Here is an 18,660-nt window from a genome sequence, read left to right as displayed (position 1 = left end):
TTTAAAGCATATTTTTGCTGTCAGTATAGATATTGTCTCCCTTTGGATGGTCAGTCTCTTCTGATTTGTGCTTCTTCAAAACATGTTTTTTCCCTCTCTCAGCTTTACGTGCTCCTCGGAGAAGATACTCATCAGGTGGAGAGGAAGATGGCTGGAGTCATGGCCTTCAAAGAGTAAGCCAGAAACATCCTCTGCCCTCTAGTCACTAATTAAAGCTTGTGTTAATTAGATAATCGGTTAGTACGTGTCTAGTTTTGCTTATCAACCATCAGCCATCATGCTTTACATCCCATCTGTCTGCAGAAAGTTTTCCATTAGATGCTTTTTTTTTTACAATCATTAGGACACGTTTCTCATTTGTTTGGTAATTTTTTGTTTGTTCACAGTTTCAGCTCAAGTTAAGTCTTTCTTAAATAACAAAATAATAAAAATACTTTACAAATTAAAAACAAAAATGACTTTATGTTGATTACATTGTAGAACAAAATGATTCATATTTTGTCAAATTTTTGTATAATTTGTATATTGAAAGGTTTTATATATTTTAATTAAATTGTAAAAAAATTACAATAAAATTTTAATGCTTTAGCAATTACTGTCAAATTCAAATAAAAAGTGTCTGTGCCTCTGTTTAATAATGACCCTTATTATGCTATTATACTATTTTATTCATTTCTTCATTTTCTTTTTGGCTTAGTTCTTTCATTAATCAGGGATCGCCTCAGCGGAATGAACCTCTTGCATTCACACACATACACTACTGCCAATTTAGCTTATTCAGTTCACCTATAGCACATGTCTTTTGACTGTGGGGGGAACCAGAGCATCCAGAGAAAACCCACACGAACACGGGGAGAACATGCAAACTCCACACAGAAACGCCAACTGACCCAGTCGGGGCTCGAACCAGCGACCTTCTTGCTGTGGGGCGATCATGCTACCCAATACGCCACCTTGATGCCACCATTTAAAAAATTTCAAAATAAATCATTCTGTGTCAAAATTTGCTGGTATTGCTATACTTCTGAAGACATTTGGTCCCCAAAACGTAAGGAATAAAAGGTACACACAGATACTTTTCACCCTTGCTTTAGTGATTACCCGTAGTTTTTACTAATGTCCTCCTCCAGAAATATTTTTCCAGCAACCTTCTTGCTGTGAGGCAATCGTGCTACCCACTGTGCCATCATGACGCCCTAAACTATTTTAAAGGTTCCTATTTTTCATTTCTCAAAAGTGTTTTGTTCTCCAACACTGTAAAAATTGCTGTAAAATCTACAATGTTCTCAGCAATTTTTGGTTGCCAGTGATACTGTAAAATTTACAAGTGTATTGTAAATTTTGCCAGTAAAACTGTAATAATTGGCAGTTATACTGTCAAATTTACACATGCACTGTAAATTAATAATTAAAATTGTGCTGTAAAAGTACCACAGAATTGTAATTGTTAATTGACAGTGCACTTGTAAATTTTACAGTATTACTGGCAACCAAAATTGCCAAGAATATTGCAGATTTTACAGCAGTTTTTACTGTGTAGATTAGGGTTGGGTAATGTCGACCAATTTGGCATTGTACGTTGTCTAATGTGAAACATTGCGATGGACAATGGAATCGTCATCGTAGGCAGTGATGAATTAATAAGTTAATTATTCATGAATAATTATTAATTCATAACTAATTAACTATTTGTAGCCCACCGTTTCAACTACCTGACCTGCATGCTCTTTGTTTTACCCATAACCAAATCATAAATAAATAAAGATCAATTTCATCCCGCGGAAAAAGAGATTGACTCTGGCATGAATAGGCAGAGTGATCAGTGTCGTTATAATGGCATTGGCAAACTTGGTTGGTAAAAAGTGCACAACCAACAGGAACCAACCAACAGTATCTGAGTTTTTTTGTAAAAATTTTAAGTATAAGCCTGAAAAGACTGAAGCAGTATATTGATGCTGTGACACGCTACCTGATAGATTCAAAAGACCCAAGATTTGTAAGATAGAGACACGATTAATTAAATATTTCATTTAACAACTATAGTGAGACGCGATCCAGTGGTACATCCTTGATAAACTGTCCGACATGCACTACTCTGTGGGGTTTTGTGCTCAAAGCAGCCGCTGAGCTTAGAAGTGCACATATTGTGCAGAGTATGCCAGTGTGTTTGTGGTCACATGATGTGCGTTTCAGTGGTATAGTGTGGACAGAGATATTTTAAGAAATGCTAGATGAAAAGCCAGTGTGGACGTTGATTGTTTTCATTCTAAAATGCCATTTTAAAGCTAAGATCTACTGTATTAGCCTAAACAAGGCCTAGGTGTGTATTTTTCGCAAGCGGGTTGCTGCTGTGACGGGGGTTGTGCGGAGGATCGCGATGCCGGCTCAGCATCGTGATGTCTATCGGCCATCGGTGATGGATGATTGCATTGTCTATTGTTCCGACCCTAATGTAGAATTGCTTTACATGCCTCCAAAGTTAAAAATGCTTTAATTTTCTCATAATAAACATTCAGATATTTACTCAAAGTATGTGAAATGATGCATTCAAGGATAAGCTGTTTTAGACTAATAAGAAGGTTTTAAGATCTAAAACATACAGAATTTTTATGTAAAAACTTAGAGTTCATGGGACCTTTAAACATCTCACAATCAACAGTATTACACACTGCTGTACATAAAAGGTCATCCAAAAAAAAAAAAAGAACAACACAATGGATTTCTGATCACTCATGAATGTTTCTGTCTTTGTCTCAGATTCAGGGTGGGATCGGTCGGATGATCCTGAAGGAGGAGATGAAAGCCCGCTCTGGTTCCTATGACAATGACCCCTGGGGCAGCGCACGAAACTCCCGCAGTGGGAGCAGGGAGATGCTGCACAGCATGGGCCACAACAACACAGTTAACGGCTGTAAGTGCTCTACTACAACCACACATTAAAGGGACGTATGTTTGAAAGGGGGTTTCTGGAGTGTCATCAAAAACAGAGTGTGGCTTGAGTGCTCCATATCATATTCCATCCTTCAAAGCCAAACCTACCATTGGGGTTTAAGGCAAGACATTGTGCGATAATAAAAAACAAACATTTATGACCATACTTACTCCGGTAATTGATTGCTGTAAAAATTATAAATGCTTTTTGTATTAAGTTTTTGATGTTTAAAGTAAGCACTGTTAAATATGGTGCACACATTTGCATGCACTCACTTACTCTATCCTTTGGCTTAGTGCCTGATTTATCAGGGGTCACTACAGCTTAATGAACTTCCAATTACTCTAGCATATGTTTTTATGCTATGGATGCCCTTAAGGCTGATTTATACAGTGTCAAGCGCATGTGTATGCTCCAGCGCAACTTTCGCATGGTCGCATAGCCCTCAGCGTGGCTGATGCTGACGCGCCTCTTTCAAAAAATGTATCTACGCGTAGCGCAAGCTCTGTAATTGGTCGGCTTGTAGTGCTGACGAGTGTGCACGGGACCGAGAGTCATACGAACCTATTGGAGCGAGTGTTTACAAGCGTCAAGTCCCATGAAGGAGCTCCAGGTGGAAAGTTTTGTTTTGTGATTAAGTTGTAAAGTCGCCTCTGAATGAGTGAGTTTTAGCTACTTGTACATTAAGGTACCATTCAGAAAAAGACAAAACACCAGCAAAGAAACTCGACACAGAAGAGCATAGAAACCTACTGCCAGCTAGTGTTCGGAAGTGTACAGAGCAACACAAACAGCACGCAGAAGTATAAATGCACAGCAAGACATGCGCCGTGGGTCCAAACCAGGCTTTACACTCTCTCATTCACACACACATTCTTTCACTATAGCCACCTTAGGTTACGCAATTACACTTTTCTTTGGACAGTGAACTGGATGAATGCAGAAATGGGAAGAATATGCAAACTCCACATAGAAATGCTTCCTGGCCTAGCCAGGACTGGAACTAGTGACCTTTTTGCTGCGAGGCGACACATTCCAAGCATAAAAACCGGAACATTGGATGGTTACAGGTTAAAGATGCTTAATTTCTTTTTTGACACATTAAAATTAAGTGAAATTTATTTATAAACTAATTTCGAGAGGAGCACGTGCTTATGATTGATAGCACCTGGTCCACATTAGCTAACACTGGTTTACCAATCAGATGACTTCTTAACCACTATAAAATAACCAGAGTATCTCACTTCAGCCATCTTCGTCTTGAAGAATCCCCCCTTCCTCCCCTACTCCTCCCATTTCCTTGTCAGGGCAGCACAGAGGCCTAGCGGTTAGCACCACGGCCGCACAGCATGAATGTCACCTGCTTGGACACTTCCTGGCCAGGTCGGCGTTTCCGTGCGGAGTTTGCATGTTCTCCTTGTATTTTGTTGTAAATTGACACCATAGACAATTTATAGCTTTAATCTACTTTCAACATTATAAAGCAGGGGAGTTCTCGAGACCTACCTGAACTCGGACTCCCCTCTCGCCCTGCAATAGGGGGGTAGTTAGGCCCGGGCTCGAGGATCTCACGAGTTCAGGGCTCTCTCCCGGGACAGCATGCCAAACAAGCTCCGTAATCAATCATCAGCTAAGGGCGAAAAGGCTTTTACCGATAGGATTTGGGCAATCTGTATTTTACACTCCATTCAATACATCAGACAACACCAGAAACAGTTAAAGAAATTTATAAAATATATATATGTATATATTTTTTCTCTTTTTATTTTCATAAAATACTGCACACAATCTTCCAATTTATGCATGAACATATTCCTTTGTAAAAACCATGTGAACTAAATTATGTAGTTATGATTAATAGTCTGTTGTATGTATTTGCTGCTTTAGTGGAGATTAAAAAAAAACAGCCTTTAGGTATCGTGTCTACAGACACAAATTGAAAAAAATGTGTAGGAAAAGAAACTCTTAAAAAATGTCATTTGGATGTTTTCTGAAAACATTTGAAGAGTTTAGATGCAAGAACCTCTAAATGCCATCTGAATTTTTTCTCTAAAGAGTGTATTTTTATTAAGCTCCCGTGTGTATGTACTGTACAGTAATATCACTTTTATGGCAAATAATAATTTATTTTCCTGGTCTTTAAAGTAAAATAATTCTCAATTTTTTTTCTATTTACTCACTCTGGTTATGTGGTTTTAAAATGTAAAAATTTCATTCTTCTGTTTGGCGGTTTATTCCACTGAGGCGACCCCTAATAAATCAGCCACTAAGGCGAAGGAAAATGAATTAATAATTTATTGAAATATTGAAATGGCTGTTCAAAAAGCGAAAGAAACACATCTGGAACAAGGGGAGTACATGATGACATAATTTAGATTTTTTGGTGAACTATCCCTTTAAGATCACCTTTACCCTTCCCACAATCTCCCTTGGTGAAAATGCATGACGGCAACAGGTGCGGTGTGCTTTTGACTGCATGCGGTATGGGAGTTGCTTTGCTCTCCTTCAGTATGGCTGTGATTATTCAGCGCAAGACAATGTGGTCAATGAAGATGTGGCACACAGCCATCTCATTAAAGCAGTGGAGCTCTGGAAGTCTTTACAGTGAAGGCAGGCTTGAGTCAACAGTGACACAGCCAGCATATGCTGATACAGGAGGGGGGATTCTGTGAGGCTTCTCAGGAATAGTGCAGACACAGCAGAAAAAAACTATATATTACTACACTACAGCCAATGCAGTGCCATGCACCTGTTCTTATTCTGTCTGAGTCTCTTGCTCTTACAGAAACACACACATAGAAACACACGTACATAGCTATCCTTATGGGGAACTACCATAGACTAAATGTTTTTCATAATGTACAGACTGAATCTACTTCTAAACCCAACCCTCGTAGGAAACATACAGCATTTTTACATTCATACATTCATTTTCTTTTCAGCTTAGTCTCTTTATTAATCTGGGGTCGCCACAGCGGAATGAACCGCCAATGTATCCAGCATATGTTTTACGTAGCAGATGCCCTTCCAGCCACAACCCAACACTGGGATGCACCCATACACTCTTGCATTCACACACATAGACTACGTCCAATCTAGCGCATGTGTTTGGATTTGTAGGGGAAACCGGAGCACCTATAAGAAACCCATGCCAACAAGGGGAAAATATGCAAACTCCACAAATGCCAACTGACCCAGCCGGGGCTCGGATCAGCGACCTTCTTGCTGTGAGGCGATCGTGCTACCCACTGTTCCACCGTGACGCCACATTTTCACATTTTCAAAATAAATAATTCTCTCAAAATTTGCTGGTATTGCTATACTTCTGGGGACATTTGGTCCCCAAAACATGAGGAATAAAATTTACACTGATACTTCTCACCCCTACTTTGGTGAATACCCTTAGTTTTTTACTAATGTCCTCCTGCAGAAATATTTTTAATTATAATATATATAAATATTTTTATTTATAATGTATATTGTACACGAAATACACAAATGCAGAATATACTAGTATTATTAGTAAATGGGTGAATTTATAGATTTCTGTTAACACTTTAAAATTCATTAGCTAGCTGCAGTTAATTCATTAACTAACAATGAACAATACATGTGTTTATTTATGTTTGTTAACATTAGTTATTAAACATAACACTGTTCTCATTATTTCTTCATTATATGGTAGGGCTATAGTATTAATTATTGATCATTGCTCGTTTAAATATTTTAAAAATGATAATTATTTAATTAATATACTATGACTATCCATAATATGGCTTCATGGACATAGTACATTTCCATTAAAGCCAAACTTCTGTTATAAACACTGAATCTGAAATTATTCTCTTATATTTTCATAAATTATGTGTTTATGATGAGAGAATTTGGGTGCGGGGTCTTAAGAATCTTAAATTCACTGAAATATTGTGTTGTAGATCTTAAATCATTTTAAACAGATCTTACTTTTCCTCTGTCCAAGAAAAGCTACCCAATCGGGCCTACAATTATCAATAATCCATCTCAATAAAACTTTTTTTTTATATATATATTTTTTTGCAAAGATATCTAATTTACAAGCTGTTTGCTTTTTACAGCAATTTCTCTTCATTAAATTCACTAATCAGGGAAAGAAAGCTAAAAAAAATTACACAATTCCTCATAATAATACCAGAGCAACATATCACTCAATCAATTTAGATCAAAAGTCAACAAATGTAAATTTTTGATTATTTATGTCATTGTCTAAACAATAAATAAACATTTAACAATGTTAAACTTTAGTTTTCTTGTTTTGAAACATTAAAATAAGTTGCTAAGAAATAATTAAGGTTTTTTTTTTTCTTTTTTTTTGTGACAAAACACCGGGCCATTAGAAAAAATCATCAATATATACATCTTTTTTTTTTTTTCCAAAAAGGTGTTTATTTCACAACATCATTGTTTCTATTAAATTCCCTTATCAGGAAAAGAAAATTAAAAACAATTACACAAATCACATGATAATTACAGCAATATATCACTTTACATAATCTTCCATTTACACAAAAACTAATTACAGAATAAATTGTGAGTAGATATAATATTTATAAATAGTTATGAAATTTAAGATTTATAACAGAAACACTTTACGTTGAATAGGAGTTATACTCAATTCATTTGGACCAAAAGCAAATAAATTTATTTTTTAATTATTTTGTGTAGTTTTCTTTATAATAAATATATTTTTCATAAATTTGTCATTAATTTATTGTTAAGCCCTGTATAAGTCCAAAATCACATTTATAAGGCTCTTGAAAGGGTTTCAAAATGTCTTAAATTTGACTTGATGAAACCTCCAGAAACCCTGGTTAATTTAAGTGAATCTTTTTAAATTTACAATGTTTTACCTTCGCTCTTTTACATTATTTTACTGTGAAAACTACAGCCATTTTTTACAGTGCAGTGCTGTGACTTGTCATTCTGTATATATCTAAATTTAGTTTAGTTTATTGCATTGTAAAAAGTGAATCTCTGAAAAAGTGACTAAACCTGTTGCCTTCAAATTTCTAAGTAAAGTAACCATGTGCATAATTATAGAAATGACATTGACAAAATAACAGTTCTATGTTACGACAGAAATACATACATTTTTATAGTAAAATCTAATTGTCATTTTTTAGTCAACGTGTTTACTTATTATTAAAGTAATTTAAAAAATTGCTTTTTACAGTGTAATTGATGAAAGATAAAATGACTTGTAAAATTAAAGGTGCTGTATGTAAATTTGACCCCCAGTGGCTGAACTAGGTATTGCATTCCGGGATCAAAACCAATGCAAGCGTAGGTTGCCAGATTGACAACACCAATAGCACATAGTTCACTTCAGATCTTGAAAAAAATTAAGAACTGTGAAATAATGCAAACCAACACACATGAGTGATTCAGCATCTACATTTAATAATATTAAAGAGGTTTGCATTGAATAGGCATTCATTTGATCAGAAACCTGCCATTTCGCTGGAGTGAATGGTTGTAATTAAATTTCTGTCGTTTTTCGTCTGGTGCAGAGAGCCTAATTGCTTATCACTGCAAATCTCCTCATGTTGTTAGGACACAGAGTTACAATGTAACCTGCTCACCTAATGTTTATATTCGTAATATTTATATTATTTGCTTGTTAAAAACCAGGGTTGTTTCGTGCCCCCTTATCTTGAATTTGTCAGCCATTTTTTCTCATTTTGTGTTTTTTTGACACAGGCCATGATAAACTTTAAACCCTCATAGATGTTACTTACATAGACGTGAATAATATATACATATTCATCGCATCCCAGTGAAATATTCTGCATATTTAAAGGATAAACGAGTTGGTTACATTATCCATCCTCAATAACTTTCCTTTGCATTACAGCCAACCTTTCACTCCATCCGCCTCATGTTCATATGAACATGCTGCTCTCCTTAATTCTATTTCGGTGTATCTCATGGGGAAGAGCACAAAGCATCTGGAAAATTCCCTTCATCCCCTCCCTCTCTTTAGTTCCTTGTTTTCCTCTGGTTTCTCCAATATTCCTGCATTTTCCTCCCCCATATCTATACTGCTGCTCCACAAAATCATGCGTCTTCTTTTATTCATGACTAGAAATAGGTGGCATTTACTGTACTGCTCATGAAATGGACCAAGAGGAAGTTTGGGAGTGATGTTGAATAGATTATATAGCTCAGATAATTGACTTGATTTCAGAGGTGTTGTTTAAGACAGACCAGTTAATAAACATCTAATGCTGCTCATGATGAAACACACCCAAACTACATGAGGGATTTTGAGTAAGAATTTAATGCGATGAATAAAACATAGACTGAAAGTTGGGGATGCAGATGTTCATTGTGATCTTGTGTCGAGAGAGCAGTTCAATAGCAGTGAGATGTAGATGTGTGTTAATGTGTTCATATATATTAAATAAATGTATGTTTTTGTTCAGTAAACGTGCATTAACAACTTTCCACTCAAATTTCTTCTTTGATTTTCACAATATCAGATATTATAAGATTTAAGATTTCCACTAAAAGTTCATCAATAAATAGTGTAACATTAAGAATATATATTTTGAGAATGTATATTTTTTGTATATATTTTGAACTCAAAATTAGCATATAAGAAGAATAAATAACGAAGGATGGAAGGAATTCACATATTTACAAAGAAAGAAAGAAAGAAAGAAAGAAAGAAAGAAAGAAAGAAAATTCACATATTTACAAAGAAAAGAAAGAAGGAAGGAAGGAAGGAAGGAAGGAAGGAAGAAAGAAAGAAAGAAAGAAAGAAAGAAAGAAAGAAAGAAAGAAAGAAAGAAAGAAAGAAAGAAAGAAAGAAAGAAAGAAAGAAAGAAAGAAAGAAAGAAAGGAAGGAAGGAAGGAAGGAAGGAAGGAAGGAAGGAAAGGAAAGAAATGTGCATATTTACAAGGAAAGAAAGAAAGAAAAAGAAAGAAAGAAAATTCACATTCACATATTTACAAAGAAAGGAAAGAAAGAAGGATGGAAGGAAGAAACAAAGGAAGGAAGAAGGACATTTTTATCGCACAAATTTATCAGTGTTTTTTATTAAAGTTAGTAAAAATATTTAAGTTTGTCATTTTCTTAATGATTGTAATACAACATGCTGACAACAACAAACACAACATGCATTTTTTTTTATATCAAATTACATGTGAATTGTTAATAGAGACTTCAACAACTTTTATTAGACAAAAATAAATATTTGTACATACCTATACTGTAAGCCAAGGCTTCTCAAACTCGGTCCTGGAGGTCTGGTGTCCTACAGCTCCAGCTTTTGTCTGATTGGGGTTAGAGCAAAAATCTGCAGGACACTGGCCCTCCAGGACCTAGATTGAGAACCCCTACTGTAGACAGACCAAACACATAGTCTAAAAAGGATGTCATGTTACCACTCTCACAAAAACGCATTTCTTTAATGCAACTGTCATACAAAAACAGTCAAAACACATAAAAAGGGTTTGTAGTTCAAAATAGTACAATGTTAGCACACCCCAAATCCCTGTTTATCGTCTTCTGTAATTTTAAAGACACTGTATTTCTTCTATAGATGTTGATAGAAACAGTGATCTTCCCTTTCATTCTTAAATCTTTTACATTCTTCTTTTCTCCCTTTCCCCCCTTTCCACTGCCTTGATGTTTTTCCATTGATCAGCATTCTTCAGGCTCATTGAGCACTTTGATGTGCTGTGTTTCAGTGTTTTTGCTGAGCAGTTTGCGCTTCTGTCTGTTTGTTGACAGTTTTGAGATTTTTCCAATGACTCTTTCAGTGAATCCAAAACCTCAGGGAACGCAGAGACACAAGTCTGACCTGGTGGCACAATATATACCAATAACAGCAGATTTACCCAATCAGTCTATACTATATTTTACATAGCAATGAGATTACGAGAAAATATTACCACTGACTCTTAATATTAGCATGGAATTAATTATCAAATTATTGAAGCGATTCTGTTTCTTTTGTTTCTTCAGCTCCTCGGTCAAACTTTGCTGCAGAGAATGGTGAGTGGCTTATAAAATCTTTCCATGTTTGCTGTACAAATATTATAATGTAAACACTTTAGTATTACAGTTATTTGGGTCAAAGATGAAAAGGGTTTTCCAGCATCAAAACAATATAACTTGAATGTTGTTCAAACGTTATAATGTCACTTACTTACTTTTCTTCAGCTTAGTCCCTGATTTATCCACCACAGCGAAATGAACTGCCAATTACATTAGAACAGTGTTTCTCAACCATGTTGCTGAAGGACCGCGGTCTCCTTTGTCTGTCACACCCCTAACAGGTCTTTCAGTCTCTGCTAATAAGCTGATGATCTGAATCTGGTGAAACTGGTTGTCCTCCAGGAACAAGGTTGAGAAACACTGCATCAGAATGTTCTTTTAGCTTTTTAGTCTGATCAAAAGCTAAATTGAATCTATTGTAACAATATCAAAAATATGATCATTCTATATTTAAAACAAGAGTTCGCTGTTGATATACTAAAGGACTGTGTAAAGATCACAGTGCAGCTCAGAAAATACTAATTACATGTCAATTTACATATTTGCCATTATCCTTGAAACCACTAGATTTTACCCATGTGTCAATCATTTAAAAATAAAACATTTTAATATTATTAGTGATCACATTTATGTATTTTAATAATTACCATCCAGAATAAGTTGTTTATTTCATTTGTATAAATATATATGTTAAGCTGAGGGATGCTAACATATTATTTATAAGATATTTTGTCATTTTATTTTTACATATCCAAGTTATCTGAAGGATTTGACACTTTAATTGTGTTTATATTGCATACTATTATGCTTTCTATGTACATAAAGTCACTTTTGTACATATATATATTTTGTTGTAGACACCAATGTGGCATCTCCTGTTTGATCTATTTATTAAAAGCATTTTATTTTTAGATTTCATAAATCCAGGAATTAGAGCATGATTTAAAGCTTTTAAGTTTAATTATATTACATATCTTTTGAGCTGTGAGAGTGTATGGGTGTTTTCCAGTACTGTGTAAAACATATATTGGTGTTTCATTCTGCTATGGCGACCCCTAATTATTAAAGGGACTAAGCCGAATAAATGAATGAATATTTTAAGCATTTGGAACCTGAGCACCATAAAGTCAAATCATTTGGCGTTCAAATATTGTTGTCAAAATATAGCACTGTAATACATTTTGGAAAGTCTGTCACCATTAAATTACTTTAAATTTATAAATGATTAACCAATAAATTTAGGCAGATTTTTGCCTGGTAAATAGCGCCCTCTAGTGTGCATTAACCTACAAAGCAGACTAAGTATAACAAGCCTAATCCCCATACACTGAGGTTAAACCTTGACCTTTATTGTTGCGCTATCTTTAATCTGTTTTTAATTATTTTTTACCTAAAGATTACATATCCAAGTCAGCCTCTTTGCCTGGATATGGCAGGAATGGATTGCACAGGGTAATTTACTGTTTTTGTGACTATAAGAAATACCTTTTATTTATTGTTTGTTTCATTCAGCATTTAATTTATATTAATGTCCAGTAAATGGACAGAGCATTCAATAAAACAATAACATTTTACCAAAAATTTGTTTGTTTTCCAGCCACAAAGTGCTGATTACTATCAATATGACAGCGGCAGTGAAGTCAACTGGGGAATCAGAGGTGAGGCTTTTATTTGTGAAGAAAATGCTAATTTTGTTGGCCATATTCGGGAGTTAAAGGGATGGTTCACCCCAAAATGAAAAATTACACACAATGTACTCACCATCAAATGTTCCAAATGAGTGTCTTTTTTTGTTGAATACAAAAGAAGAGGTTTTGAAGAATGTGGGAAATCAGCCGATAACATAGTAAGATAAAACTGCAGGTTAACTATGCTTATATATAATAACTGTTAAAAGAAACTAGTTGTTTGTTATTTTGTTAAAGTTATTAATACTTAATGTCAAAGTTAACTAATAGTTATGGTAATGAATAACCTTTACTCTTCTGATTTTGATTGTATTACAATAATTTACACCTTTTGTAAAGCTGCTTTTAAACGATAATTATTGTAAAAAGCAATATACAAATAATCTTGAATTGAATTGAACTGAATTAAAAGAGTGTAAAAGTGTGCATATTTAAATTAATTCCATAGTAAGGAGGGAAAAAAATGAACGTCAAAGGCTAGGGGTTTTTCCTAAATTCTTCAAAATATAAGTCTTTATTCAGAATTTATTTTGTGGGTGAAAAATCCCTTTGAACTATTTTGTACAGAAAGTAGTTCTGACATTTACTTTTTTATTTCCCAACAGAGTACACGGTAAGGAAGATGGTTTAAGATTACCAGAAGACTTAAAGAGGGTCCAGAGAGACTCTAAAAAACATCCTGAAACATTAACTCACCATCGGCTCTAGAGGAAAGGCCAGATTTACTCTACAGTATGTCAGTCTAATGAACCCTGATGGGTCAAAGCGACGTCCTGCCCGGTCAAAACTTGTGAAAACCGAAGGATAGAGAAATTAGTGTTTCCGGGTCATAAGGTTGCGGTGTGATTTTTCAGCTGCAGGAGGCTGGAGAGGGCAGGGGTTCATCTAAGCCCTTTGCTCCTGGTCGGTCAGGATCTATATTGTTGTGTTCTGTGCCTCCTTCCTGTCTCGGTTACAGCTGCTGTGCCAGAGGCTCTGTGATTTCCTTTCACTTTCAGAAGAGAGAGGAAAAGGACGTCTGCTCGTGCTACTGCTGCTCTGAGAACAATGCTCAGCTTTCCATTAGCTGCCAATCATTTAGTCAGGGCAGGCAGGCTTTTACACTGTATCAACAGGATCATATTTTGCTAATAAATAAACATGAATTTTATGGTCATGCTAATGGGAGTATACTATTAAATTCATTACCAACTGTCGTTGACAGGTTTACCCATATGAAGCACTTCTTGTGACCACTAGGGGGCGTAACAGATTGCCAAAGGATGTTGACCGGGCCAGATTGGAGGTAAACTTTAAAAATAGAATATATACACTACTGGTCTAAAATTTGAAGTCAGTTTTTTTTTTTTTTTTTTTTTTTTTTAAGAAAATTATTTTGTTCATCAATGCAGCATCTATTAAATGTAAAAATTGTTAAATATTTATTACAGTTTTAAATAACTGATTTCTTATTGTATGTAGTTTTAAGTGAAATTATTACTCTAGTCATTATTGCTTTTATTACTTTTACCATTAATAATAATAATAATAATAATAATTATTATTATTATTATTATTATTATTATTATTATTATTATTATTACAATAATAATTAATATTAGAGTGATTTCTAAAGGATCATGTGACTGAAGACTGGAGTAATGAAGCTGAAAATTCACCTTTAAAATCACTGGAATAAATTATAAATTAAATTATAATCTACTTTTGACCAGTTATTTCATAATGCAATAACATTTCACAATTTTACTGTGTTCTTGATTAAATAAACGCAGCCTTGGTGAGCAGGATAAGCTTATTTTAAAACATTTAAAAACCTACTGACCCCAAACTTTTGACTGGTAGTGTATATTTAATTTATTTTTAAAATACTTAAATACTTTTATTTAAATATGCTTTCATAAGCTCAGTGAATTTACACATTTAGAAATGCGTAAAAAAAAAGCTTTTTATAACTTTCTATTTGTCCCAAATGCACCGCAATAACAAAATCTGAAAAATTGTTCATGAAAAATCATGACACTAAAGACAAAATGGAAAGTCATAACTGAAAAATGTAGTAAATCTTTAAAAATATGCTAAAACTTTTGTTTTAGTAATATTTGCAAGACTTTTAAAAAATGTTTACCTTATAAGTCTCTTAATTTATCAGAAATGTACGTTGTACTCCAGTGGTTCTTACACTTAGTCCTGGAGATCCAGTGTCCTGCAGATTTTAGCTCCAACTTGCCTCAAGACACCTGCAAGGATGTTTTTAGAAAACCTAGTACAGTGGTCTCAAACTCCTCTCCTGGAGGGTCAAAGATTGACCTTGATTAGTTGAATTAGCAGTGTTTGATTAGGGTTGGAGCAAAACTGTGCAGAGCTGCGGCCCTCCAGGAATTAAGTTTGGGACCTATGGCCTAGTAAGAGCTTGATTAGCTAGCCCAGGTGTGTCTGATTGGGATTGGAGCTAAAATCTGCAGAACACAGGACCTTTAGAACAGAGATCAACTACTGCTGTACACCATAATACAATAAAATATTGTCTGTCTGTCTGTCTGTCTGTCTGTCTGTCAGTCAGTTTTTCTATCTAAGGGAATGAAAATGAAATATGTGGATAACTAGATAAACATACGGAGTGATCATTTTTTCGTTTCTTTTTTTTTAGCGGCATCTTTCCGCTGAGGAGTTTTATCAGGTGTTTGGGATGACGATGGTGGAGTTTGACCGTTTGGCACTGTGGAAGAGGAATGAGATGAAAAAACAAGCCCGGCTCTTCTAGTGTTTCTCCCCCCCACATACACACACACACACACACACACACACACACACACACACACACACAAACACATACAGTAGAGACCTGAAACCTGTTCCAGTCTAACGAAACAAAAACATCCTGTGTCTCATGCCTGGACAGTACAGGAACTGAGCAACTGTCCTTTATGACAGACATGAATGATCAGACAGGCTAGAATACTTGACAAAAAAGGTCACAAATAAATAACAATAAACAGAATGGTGGGATCATTTATTTTCAGTTTTTAGTGGAGAGTGAAATGGCTCTTGACCACATTTTATTTAGTTTTCGAATGAAAAAAGGAATCAGGATTTTGAATTTTTGCCTTATGTTCTTTATTAATTTATGCACCAGCAAAGTGAGTGTACAGAATGTAAATATGATTAAGACAACTATAACAAGAGTGGATGAATCACCAGACATCATCCATCTATTACATTATTAAGGAAAATTTAGTTTTAAAGATGACAAAATCATATTTTTCAGTTTTGACTATTATATATGGTGACTACATAGGGTTAGGTGGGCTGAACTAAGCGATGATTTGCTTGACAATGAATACCAAAGTCTGACTGTTATTTGTGAAGTTTCAAGCCGATTCAATTGAGCACTATGGTGCTGTACTTTGTTCAGGTCATTTTCAAGGAGTAACGAATACTGAATGTACACTTTTATCACAAAAAGACTTTAGGATTATTAGACTAATTATTATGAAACACGTATATTGTGATGGTAGAAATGCAAAGAGCTTGTGTTTGATACAGATGATAAAGACGAAACAGATACTAGGAAAGAATTACGGTGCAATGTTTTTCTTTTATTTCCTTTTTTCCCAAATGTTATGCTTTTTAAAATTAACAAGAGAGATCTGTTGGGTAGATTAGGGCAGTTTACTTTCATGCTGTGATACCTTAAATATATTGAATTATATTTTTGGATCATATCAGGGTCATTGTCACCTGATTTATTAATAAAAATTAATACAGGAGTAAATATGGATTGTATGGCCAGTGACAGGGATAACATGTTCACACTCACGTACTATTTGATGGAAATACACATCACCACACCACTGAAACAAGTTACAAATAACAAACTGTAACCTTGATTTGGACCTAACAGCATCCGTGGGGTCTTTATAAAGCCAAGGTGTACTGACAGTAGTTTTGTACCTCACTGACAAACAGGTGAAACCATCATGTTTTCTGCCTTTGTGTGTAGTGTTTACAACCTGTTTGCCCAATAGATTGTTATGAAGTGTTCTATTAATTTCATAGTGAAAGAAGAGAGCTAGAGTATAACCATATTTTTGATTCTCTTTTTTAATCACTGCAGCTACCTTGCTAACTTTATTTATCTGTCAGTTTCAACAGACTATGTACATCTTCTATTGCAATAAAAGTTTGTTTTCTTGTGTAAAATTGGTGTGCACCCGTGTATTTGTATCTTAATTTTTATCTTAAATTCTGTCAGTCTGTCTTCAAAAAAGCTTCAAACTCGTTGAGAGGCAGCACTAGAGGGGCACTAAGACCCAGTAGGATAATGGAGAGAAGTCGGTGTCTGTCTGCAAACTTCATTGAGAATCTTTCAATGCGGTTTGTGTCTGTCATTTAAGTCCATAACATCGATGGGTGCACGGGCTGCGATGTGCCTTTCCAACACTTCAAGGAGTTTCTGATTCCTCAGATATGGAAATAAACAGCAAACGTGAGTAAAATGACAGCATGCCATGATGATTCACAAAAGATACAGCTTTATTTACCCAAACATGATGAAGCGATGGTTATTTTGGATAAAATTGTGTATTTGTTTAGCCTAATTTTCATTTTATAAATGAGACAAAAAAGTTTCGAGAGCGCAAATGAACATTTAAACTTCTTCAATTGTTTCTGAAGGTGCACTGGCTGCAGCAAACGGTCTTGCCCGTCTTCAATGTTTTTCATGAACGAATCACTCTTTTGAGTCAAAACTTTCTGATGAACCAAATCACTAAACCGAACCGGACGGGTTTGTTCATTGTAGCTTCATTAAGCATTTAATGGCTAACTAAAACATCTGTTTGTAAGTCAGCGTTTTATTAAATCAAATTTGATTGACTTGGAAAATAATAACGATTTGATGGTTGACATATCAAAAACATTAAATAACAATACAGTTTTACATCTTGAATGGACTTGGTGTGTCCAAAATTGTTGCTTTTTATGTTCTGAAAGTAAATATTGGGCTATAGTTAATTTCTTCTCATATGTTTTCAGGTAGAAATTCTTGGAGATTTTGAAAGTGATGACAGTTATTTTCTTTGGTCATGTTTCACCTGAAAAACAGAAGAATAAAACAGTATACATCAGCCTAAGCTAGTTGGTTGGGTTAGCTGGTCATCCAGGCTGGTTTTAGAGGGGTTTTGAGCAGTAAGGTTCCTTAGAACAAGAGACCAGTTGGAATGACCAACTAAAACCATGACCAGTCTATCTGAGATCAGTTAAACCAGATAAGACTAGCCATTTATTTTAGGCTGGTTTTAACTGTTGTGTTTTTCAATAACGATATGATGTAACCCATTCAGGCCAAAGTACTGTAACTTGGTGACAGTGGTGGAAAGAGTAGCTACTGAAAAATATACTTAAGTAAAAGAACAATTACTTGCCCAAGTAGAGTATAAGTTTCTGTTTTAAATATTATTCAAAGCATGAATTAAAAGTAGACATATAAGTTCAAAAGTGCTCAAGAGCAGTGAGTATTTGGGTGTAAAAATTGGATGCATTTACATGTAATTTGTGCATGTGTGTGTAAACGTAACATTCTGTAGTGCATTTGGTTACTGCCCTGCAGGCACACGTCATATGACGTTAATACTAGGTTAGATTTAGGGCCTACTCACACTATGCCATCCGTACCGTGCCCAGGCCCGTTTCCCAGATTGTTTGATATGTGTGAGTGCGCTGAAACGGGCTCAAGCACGGTTCACTTGGCCGGCCCTGGCCCGGTTGAAAGAGGTGGGCCTGAGCGCGTTTCACTTGGGCTTTGGCGTGGTACGTATGAGTGCAAAACGCGCCAAAGGCCGAAACTGAAAGCGAGACATGTCTTTTAAGGGAGTGTTTCATACAGATTTATATTAATCATTCTTACTGTTCAATAAACGCAAACTGCCGTAGTTTATTAAATACGCAAACCCCTCACTGCACGACAGCTGCGCGCCTTCTGCAGACCTCCTCATTCCTGC

At 35.2% G+C, this 18,660-nt stretch overlaps 2 protein-coding genes across 53 annotated transcripts in view; both read left to right on the top strand.

The window, feature by feature from the left end:
* The window catches only part of ablim3 (actin binding LIM protein family, member 3), a 131,459-nt gene extending 114,598 nt beyond the window's left edge, over window positions 1-16,861 (top strand). For 29 of the 51 annotated variants that reach the window (XM_087280723.1, XM_087280718.1, XM_087280710.1 and 26 more), the window contains 7 exons: window positions 103-173; window positions 2,758-2,911; window positions 10,941-10,970; window positions 12,370-12,425; window positions 12,571-12,631; window positions 13,267-13,946; window positions 15,309-16,861. In XM_087280723.1, coding sequence (XP_087136849.1) covers window positions 103-173; window positions 2,758-2,911; window positions 10,941-10,970; window positions 12,370-12,425; window positions 12,571-12,631; window positions 13,267-13,292 — 398 coding nt within the window. In that variant the 3' untranslated portion in view covers window positions 13,293-13,946; window positions 15,309-16,861. 51 annotated transcript variants of the gene reach the window in all.
* A 177-nt stretch (window positions 16,862-17,038) lies between these two features.
* The window catches only part of afap1l1a (actin filament associated protein 1 like 1a), a 68,069-nt gene continuing 66,447 nt past the window's right edge, over window positions 17,039-18,660 (top strand). Inside the window, 1 exon segment of one of the 2 annotated variants that reach the window (NM_001030213.2) lies at window positions 17,039-17,147. In NM_001030213.2, coding sequence (NP_001025384.1) covers window positions 17,129-17,147 — 19 coding nt within the window. In that variant the 5' untranslated portion in view covers window positions 17,039-17,128. 2 annotated transcript variants of the gene reach the window in all.

This window comes from Danio rerio, chromosome 14 (assembly GCF_052040795.2).
Source record: "Danio rerio strain M-AB ecotype USA chromosome 14, GRCz13ab, whole genome shotgun sequence".
NCBI lineage: Eukaryota > Metazoa > Chordata > Actinopteri > Cypriniformes > Danionidae > Danio > Danio rerio.
The sequence above is the reverse complement of the archived record's forward strand: the minus strand, read 5'-3'. Positions and strand labels throughout refer to the sequence as shown.